Source organism: Portunus trituberculatus, chromosome 41 (genome assembly GCF_017591435.1).
Source record: "Portunus trituberculatus isolate SZX2019 chromosome 41, ASM1759143v1, whole genome shotgun sequence".
Taxonomy (NCBI): domain Eukaryota; kingdom Metazoa; phylum Arthropoda; class Malacostraca; order Decapoda; family Portunidae; genus Portunus; species Portunus trituberculatus.
This window is the reverse complement of record NC_059295.1, coordinates 25,278,684-25,288,227: the sequence shown is the minus strand read 5'-3', so window position 1 is coordinate 25,288,227 and position 9,544 is coordinate 25,278,684. Positions and strand designations below refer to the sequence as shown.

At 42.0% G+C, this 9,544-nt stretch overlaps 1 protein-coding gene across 1 annotated transcript in view; it reads right to left on the bottom strand.

The window, feature by feature from the left end:
* LOC123516951 (carboxypeptidase D-like) overlaps positions 1-8,063 on the bottom strand; it is a 27,685-nt gene extending 19,622 nt beyond the window's left edge. The window contains exons 1-6 of the mRNA XM_045276739.1: positions 7,561-8,063; positions 4,775-5,004; positions 3,652-3,821; positions 3,340-3,501; positions 2,690-2,840; positions 2,482-2,564 (exon numbers count right to left, since the gene is read on the bottom strand). Of these exons, the coding sequence (XP_045132674.1) occupies positions 2,482-2,564; positions 2,690-2,840; positions 3,340-3,501; positions 3,652-3,821; positions 4,775-5,004; positions 7,561-8,028 (1,264 nt within the window). The 5' untranslated portion in view covers positions 8,029-8,063. The remainder of the gene's footprint in view (positions 1-2,481; positions 2,565-2,689; positions 2,841-3,339; positions 3,502-3,651; positions 3,822-4,774; positions 5,005-7,560) is intronic.
* Positions 8,064-9,544: the final 1,481 nt, after the last annotated feature.

Sequence of the window (9,544 nt, the reverse complement as noted above, 5' to 3'; positions counted from 1 at the left end):
AGATTTCACTGTAGCACATGACCATTTACAAGAGTGAGCACAAATACATTATGCATAGACAATACAACATACACAACAAGTCCCAACAACACACATCACCAGTGTTAGGCAACATCCACAGCTGCCCAACATACCCACCACACCACTATACCACCACCACACAACACAGATACAATAAACTGACCCTTCCTTACCAACGTGGCCATGTTATTTGAAAGCTTTCATAAACTACTCTACTAACTACTATAATACAGTCATTGATTCCAATGCTTGCAGATTTATGCTCATTTTATGTTTCTTTTGATGCCTCCCACATGTGTCCCTCCAAAGCACTCCTCTGGGTGTAGAGACAACTAATATGCCCATCAAGTGTCTATTTATCAATTTCTTCTGCCTTGGGTTTTTATTAATTGCCCATCACATAAAACTTTCATTGGAAAATATACAAAACTCAGTAATAGTGAGATTTTAAGACAGTGAACTCCTGCACACTAAAGTTGAAAGAAAGGAAGAAAGAAAGAATTAGCAACCCTCTTCCTCCCTTACCAAAGATTATCAACTTGGCACAAGAGTACAACAAACTATTAATATATCACACACACTTCACTGGGCAGGTGGTTTGTCTATGGCAAAGCTTCATAGTCAGGCTCTCATCTGGGAGGAGGAATGCATCTAACAAGCATACATTATCAACCCTCAATCTAAAAAGACATATAGATAAATTTAAGGGTAAATCCCACAAACTACAAACTGTCCTAAGTCTGCCAGTCACAGTGTAGCAAAATAACAACTCCAGACATAATTCTGTCATAAACCATTAAGTTTAATAGGATTCTACTGCAAAGACCACTTCAAGTAGGTTTTTCTTCTAATTTTGCTTCACTCATGCTATAAATTAGGTGCAATACATGTCTATCAATATACCCAAGATTATCTTCAACACTGGTAATGAAGAGAACACGTCTTGCCTTGTCCCAGTGAGGGAATAATGATAGTATTTATCTATCACAATCCACACAGAATGTAGCAACAACATTCTCCTTACTCAGCTGCAGAATGTGCAACTGCCAATCCCTGCTAGATACATTTTCTTTTTATCAATTCTTTTAAACTAAGATGAAACTTCCACTTACATGAGAAATACTTCAAAACACTCCAGATAAATTGAAATTTCAATAAGGTCAGTGTAAAACAGCATTGCAGTGCTCGAGATAAAAGCTCCAAGCTTGATCCGCCATCACGCAAAACAGACAAGACCACACACTAACATATAGACACTCACATGAATGATTAAACTGTAAGAGGCTTACACCTGCAGATGAGTCATTAAACCCTGAGGCATGCTGGGAGGTGGTCCATGCTGAGGGATGCACACTGCCAGCCTGGAGTGACAGCACACCACTGCTCACACCACTGACACTCGGACGCTGCCTGGAAGGTGCACCAGCCAACTGCCCACCACTACTTAATGAAGGCAACACTAATACTGTGCTGGAGGGCAAGTCTCTCCTTGCTGGAGATGCCTGGTGGTCACTCTTCCTGTCTGTCATCCCATCATTCACCATGGTGACTGGATCTTTTGTGCCATTTGGAGGAACATAAGGCTTCTCATCCACATTCCAAGTGTTTGTTCCAAGATCTGTTGCCTCCACATGTTCACCATGCTGACCACCAACACTTGATGCCACAAACAATGTATCTCCCACATGCTTTCCTGCTGCTGAATTACTTCTTTTCTTAACTTGATGATATAAGGAAAGCTCTCCAGGCTCTTGTAGTTCATTGTTTCCATCAATCCAAACTTGATTTTTGGGGATCAGCAATCTTTCTATTTGATTACCTTTGGCATTCAAATAAGAATTTTTTTTTTTAACTTCAAGATCTAATTCCCTACCTTATGATTTATGCTCCTGAAAACATTCTTATTTTTCATATCTTTATCTAATATCAAGCACACAGTCTTCCTTCCAGGTATAAGTTCACAAGGCTGCAAACACTTTCATAAATGTCCCAATGTACTTACAAATATCAAGCATACTTTGTTTATGACATCTTGAACTCACATGAACTAACAAACCTCAAAACTTTCAAGGCTTAGCACAAAGTAACAGTGCTGCATTGTTTGGTGATCCTGTGTGTGAGCAGTACAGTGATCCTATCATGTTCAGCCAACCTGACACAGGAACTCACCACATGCTAAATCTAATTGTTGGTGCAATGATAAAATGGCTGAGCCAAGCTGGCCTATACAAAATCAGAATCCCTCAGTACACAGCTTTGGCTGGAGAGTAGTGTGGTCATGTTAAAAGGCTCAAAGTTGCTGTTAAAGCAAGGTCTACTTTATTCCTTTTATATCTTATATGTTTCTTTTTCTTCACTAACCTCTTCATTCCCTTTTAATACAGAACAAGAGTATATCATCAGTGTTCACTGAGAGTCAAGATCAATCATTGGACTGAAAAAAAAAAAGCTCCAGCTCACCTGCGGCCTCCCGCTTCATCTTCAAGTCCACCCGAGACACAGTGCCGTTCACAACCACAACCTTCTGTCTTGCTGCTTCGTACCTGCAAAAGTAAATGACCAATACATCAAAATACATACAGTGCTTAGAATAACATATTCATTGGCACTCAACATATCCTGCACTTTACAAAATTAGTCATAAGTTATGAAGGAGAGCCACACTCACCCATAGCCTGTAGCAAGGAGTGTGTACTCCCCTGGCAGGAGCAGCCTCCAGTACTCCCCTTGCTCTGAGGTGGTGACATTATAGTGGATCTCCTCAACACTCACATAGATGCCCTTGAGTCGCTCGCCAGTGTCAGCGTCTTCCACAGTGCCTAAAAGGAACACATTGGCTACTGATGGACGCAACCAGTTTTCATAATCAAAATTTCCCTTCCACAATTAAGGAGAGCAGTACGAGTATTGAGCAAGTGACAGCAATGACTCTGTGAGGATTCTTCTTGCATAGACATCTCAAAGGGGAGATTTCTCAAAAACAGACATCAGTTGTGTATGTCTGGAATGCACCAAACATGTTTAGACAAGGTGGAATCAAAAGCTTTTCATCTTATCAACTTCTCTTCTCAAACTAACAGTCTTCAGCCTCTTTTGCATTACTGCAATGTTGCATATCCTGCTAACACACAGATGGAATTACCAGTAATCAACTTAAGGAAGAATTGGCAAAATCAGCAAATAAAGTTAAATTCTGAATGAGCTCCTCTCGTCACAGCAACATCATTAATGTGTTCCATCAAGCTGCCATGAAAAAAACATCATTGTTCCCACCACCACAGGAAGCAAGTGACCACAATGCACCACATACCCACATACCTTTCACTCCCATATGCACCTGCTCCATAAAAGCAAGCAGAGATTCCTTGTTGTTGGCCCATTCTTGAGGGAGTTCAGAGGCCGCAGGATACTTGCAGCACGACAACTCAAAAGTCACCTCAGAGCAAGATCCAAATATGTAGTTGAAATCCTGCATCCCTCCTGCAGGATTGAAAACATACTGTATATAGATTCAATGAGACACTTCTTTTTCTTACCTAAACCATACATGAGTAACTTTCCTTTTCCAAACACAAACAAAGCCCATTTGCTCCTCACGAAATAAGAGAAATACTTTTCTTTACACCTTACCTTCAACATCATACCAGAAAGCACCATTAGTGACTCCTCCTTGGAAGTTGTCGCCTGGGCAAAGGTTTCCTCTGAACATGGTGAGGTGGTTTGAGGCGTACACTGATGCTAGGTGGTGGAACAGCTTCTCATCAGGAGTCTTGCTTTCCAAACAGCAATCTTGGTGAACACTTGGAAAGACAAGGAAAAAAGATTTACTATCACTATAACCGGTCAATGAAATAGGTAAATTAATATGTAAATGGACCAGAATTATATCCTTCAGCCTCTTCCATAACAAATTAACAAGATAATTTCCAAAACAGTCTTCACTTCTTCCTCCTCATTCACTCCATTCCTTGCACGTTTCCCTTGCTGATCTTTTCTCTCTATGGTCCTCTACTACCATCTTCCCATTTCATTCACTGTCTTTACTAAATTGCATCAATCCATTTTGTCATTTTATACTCTCATATTACCTCTGGATGTCAAATGTCCTAAAATATCAATACTTATTCAGTAATTGAAAAAAAAATGTCTCTGCAAATAATCAAGTTTGCATAATAATACTACAAATATTATATGCAAGACTAACACTCACAAAGAAGGTTTCACTGGTACCAGTAAGAAGCGGTAAGCAGAGGCAGCACAGTGGTACCTCCATCTACATCTCAACACAATTTTCAATATCGCATACTCATTTCAACTCACTGCTCTATTGTAACAAGCTGCTTTGCTTCATCCCCAAAGTCCTGCACAGAAGTGGCTAGTACAAGGCATATACCACATGCCCATTCTCATATTTGTCAGAAAAGCCGCCATGGTACAGTGGAACCATGCGTGCTTTGTGGTCCGAGGGATCTCTAAGCGCACGGGTTCGAATCCTGTCCATGGTCTGAGTGTAGGTTGGGCTTCCTCACTCGGGGCAACAGTTTCCTAGCGGCTGGGCTTTGAGATAGGAGGTACCACAAAAAGTATCCCCTTTAGCCCATAAAATCCCACGAAAAGCCCACATGGTATAAAAAGAAAAAGAAGAAAAAAAAAATAATAACAATATTTGCTGCACCCACACCACAGATCACACTATAGTAAATAAAGACTTGTTAGTGTGTGGTAACCCTTCCTCTTTTGACCTGTTACTTACGGAGTGTCATCAAAAGGGTAGCTTGCAACAACTGAGCCTCCATGCAGGTTCCCAGAAAGAACAAAGGGGTTGTGGAGGATCCAGCCCATGACTGCCAGTGTCTCCGGTTCACGGTTGGAATACAAATACTCTTCTGTCAATTTTTTCCACTGTGATGGAAAGTTTCTGTTGAGGTCAACATTGTGGGCATTTTCTCTGCCGGAGCGCCCGTATGGATCACAGACTCCTTCCTGGGGATAGAATCATACAAATCAAATTAATCAAAACTGAGTTCCAATTGGAAAAAGAGCAAATTGTGAACTGGAGGCAACATCCCACAGACAAGGAAAACTGTATCACCTGGAGCCAACACACGACCTGGACGGTGCACTACAGTCATAGGCTGTCCCACCACCACCTCCACTACATTTTATTATGTGACATGAAAATCATTATGCAAAAGAACAGGTAAATCTCATCTTTCGTTGTGTCAGTCCAGTTTGCTAGTCTGCAACAAGTGACCTAAACAGACAATGAGCATATCAATTGATTTCTACCACAATCATATCCAATAAGTCATTATCAAAGAACTGCAGCAGGATATAAAGTTCATTTGAATGGTTCGTCACAGTACATGCATCAGTTGTATCAGATAATGTGGAATCAAAAACAAACTGCTCAGGGGTGAAGGGTGAGGTGCGCCAGTTCCACCTGACGCCAGCCGCCTCGCCTGCACGTGTCCGTTTCCTTTGTTGCTGCGCAGGTGGATCAACAATAGGCTCAAAATCATCACCTGACTCACTGTCTTCTCTGCTTTTGTCTTTTTCATCAATACTAGGCCAGTCTCCATCACTTTCAAGATCACTCAGTTCATCTGTCAGATATCCAGCAAGGATATGGTCAAAATATAGAATGTTTTGTCTCGCCATTGTGGGGAAGGGAATGGCAGTGTCCACACATCGTACTCTTCTCATTGCTAATATTGGTACACTAAGTCACTCAAGCAGAAAAACTGGTTTTAATGTAGGGCAACATAGAGGGGAGTTGCCATATAAGCATATTATGTCTAAATTTTACCAGCTACAACACTGCGCGCGGAGTTACAAAGCAGAAACCATGTGTGTTCCAGCCGCAGTGAACCCTCAGAAAACTGAGAGACTGTATATGTACTAGCCGCAGCGAAAGGGTTAACTATTATACTGTAGTATATTACCATTAACTGGTGTTAGGTATCACTACTTGATTATGTAAATTTATCCTTTCATCTTACATAGTACATATAGCAATGTTAACTGTTAAATATGATCATGGAGTATTGATTTGATTTTGTGGTTTGTTTACATTCTGCTTTTGCCTACCACAGCAGTACCATCTCAAATCAAATCAAGAGATCATCGTCAGGTTCTATATCAGCCACCAATGTGGAACACCTCGCATCCCAATTGTACTTCCTCATCTTCTCAAGACAACCTTTCTATACTGGCTGCTTTCTTCTCTTCTAACTAACCATTTTCGTGTCCACATCCTCTTCCTCCTCCTCTTCTACTTTACTCATTATTTTTGCAAAGCAAGTACACAGACTCCCACTGCTAAAACAGTTTGGTTAATGGCATCCATGCTTGGTGATTTAGCTTCTGCTGTGTTTGCTTGTTGTCCCACTGCCATGCGTGGCGTTGGTGTTTTCTTTTTTGAGATGCCGTGTGCTATTATTTCCTGCGGCATACCATTGAACATGCTGTCACACGACGTGATTTCACAGGAAAAGAGCAACCATGTGATACAGGCTTTAAGAGACAGCAGCTTCAAATCAGTTTGCTTCTTCATCATGAAATAAGTGAACCAATCTTCTGGGTATAGTCTCATTAAATCCATACATGACTGTCCATCCGTTTTCAGCAGCCACACTTTTCTTTTTCTCCTCTTCTCGGTCTTTTTAATGAATATGTATTGTATGCAGGTAGCGCTCTTCTGTGGCCATGGGAGAGGCCATCATTAATTAGTCTACACCGTGTCTCGCTACAAGTGAGGTGCCTTGAGACAGCCCAAATATAGTGTGGGTAAAACTCCAACAGCTGTTCAGCCCTGGACAAGCTGCCTCAGTGTGTGTGGGGTCCTTAGCACCAGCACTCATGTTTTGGTTCAGAAATAATGCCAAAGAAATTCAATCTCCACAAGCAGCAATAACATGACACCCAGGCAGGAGGCAGTGCACACTGCCGCTGCCATCCGTGGCTGCCATGATCCCTCCTGTGTGGACACAAACATGCACTATGACAGGATCCAATGGATCACCTTGCCTCCACTGGTGTCCTATGTGTGGGGTGTGACAGATCACTACAATTAGAAAAAAAAAAAACCTAATAGAGAGAGTTAGCACAATTAATTAAAATGAACCAAAAAACTGCTAGAAAAATACTTGGTTAATGTTAACAATTGGTCCTTGTTAGTGGCGCATATCAATGCTTTTGAAAATCAACACATAGCGCCACAAACAGAACAAGATTAGGTTTAGGTTACGTTAGGTCAGTTTTAGGGTCAGGTTAGCTCAGGTGAATTGTATTTAGGTGGTCAGGCACAACAAAACAGACCAAATTTTGCATTTCCCTGAAAAGTCTAAGGAGACAAACATCCATATTTGACAAATAAAGGAACTCTCATAAACATTTACCAAATACGGTACTTTAGTTTCCAGACTTGAACCAACCAACAGGATAAAAGCTGACCTTATTTGCTCCCCATTAGTGGTGAGGAGTGAGATGTTACAGTGTGACACAAACAATGTTACCAAGAGTCTTGAGAACACTCACCAGCGCCTTCTCGAAGCCATCTGGGTTCATGGAGGGCATGAGATGCACCTCGGTGGTGTTGAGTAGCTTCACCACCCTGGGGTCGCCCCGCTGGTAGGCCAGCACCAGGTACTGGGCCAAGGCCACCACCAAGGCGCGCCCCACGGTCTCGTCACCGTGCATGTTGGCCACATACTTCACCATGGGCTCACACTCGCCACGCTGAGCTACATTCTCGCTGATCTTAATCACCAGCAGGTCTCGTCCCTGCACAGACTTGCCCACACTGTAGTGCTGCACCAGCTCGGGGTGCTGGCTGGCCAGGGCCTTGCTCAGCGCCTCCACCTCCTCGTAGTGGTAGTGGTGACTTAGGTCTACTTTACTTAGGTCCACAGCACCAACCAAAGGCCTCTTACGACTCGTGGATAAGCCTTTACCTAAATTTAGGAGGCTTATTAAGGCCAGCCAGAAGGCGACCTTAGCAGCCATGGTGTTGACAGTCCCTGTGGTGCGTCTCACCGCAGGGACAAAACCTTACCTCGCGTGCCCTATACTTCATTACACTGCCTTAATTAATACTAATCCCATCATGTGCTTTATGTGTGCAAATATAGGGTTTAAGTGTAGTTTTATTAAAAATTTACATCATCAAACATGAAAATGAATAATATTCAAGATGAGTCATAAGTTAACGTGAGCAATTCCAACAAAGCTACCAACCTCTCCTCCTTGACCGTGTCTATTTATCATTCTCATAATTCCTCGAGGAATCAACCACGAAACTCACGCTTCTGTATTCACTGATTCTTATTGAAGATTCTTCAGTATTATGGAGCATCCTTTCCTGCTGCAGGTGTGTTCAGTGACACCGCTGACGCCTCACCTTGTGGGTAGCCTGCTGTCCTGTATTAGCCACGTAAATTTTCTTAAGTGTTTCCATGCAACCATCAGATAGGCTATGAAATGTACAAGAATATACTTTATCTGGCAATTAGGTTACTCATAAACTAACGGAAAGGCAGTGAAAGTAGCGTCTCTCTCTCTCTCTCTCTCTCTCTCTCTCAGGCAGTTTCCACTTTCAAGCTAATTTCCAAGATTTAATGAAATTTATGTTAGGACATTCAAAACACCCTAAAAAAAAAAAACCTAAATGCATTATAAAGAACGGCAAGATTACAAGAGAAACAGCTAAATATTGCGGCTTGGCTCCTTTTCTGCTTCCCTTTCACCTTTCTTCTTTGTCCTCTTTTCCTACTTCTACTTCCATCTAAGGCCTCCGAGCAAGAAATTAACACTTAAGAACACTTAGAAAATACATATTAGCCAAAATATTGAGGAAGTAGCTGGGGTACATACTCCTTCACTTCCTCCTTTATTTCTCCTTTCTTCTTCCTTGTACTACTACTATCTACACACCTGAATCCAGGGTTTCTGAGAGACCCTGCGTACAATAATATTGAAGAACTGGGAGGACGACGAGAGTCGCCAGCCCAGGGCCATGACAAGTCACCGCCCTGGCAGGGAGATATTATACTTAGACAAATATAACATACTGATTTATTGGTTATTACGACATCTTTCTTTTCATTACCGTGTCCAGGGAGGCGGTGGCGTAGTGGATAAGGTGGTGATCGTGGGATCGGGCAGACGTCCACATGTAGGTTCGAATCCCACCACATACCGTCTTGAAACTATGCCATTTGTCAAGTGGTTTAAAGTTACCTACATGTCACCATGATACCCAGGTTCTAGGTGGTTACACCAAAGATGTTCTTGGGTGGTGATATGGGCCCTAATATGGCTACCACTAAAAATAAAATTGCCTACACCACTAATGGGGGAGGGGGAGCTTAACAGCGCTTCCCATAGATACCTAGAGGCGCTACAGAAAAAAAAAAAAAACTAAGGTTATCATGGCAGTAAATATGAAATCATTTCTAGTTTTACATCGAGTGTTTGCATCTGCAGGGAAAAAAAAGGGAAATTAGAAGATACATGACTCTTT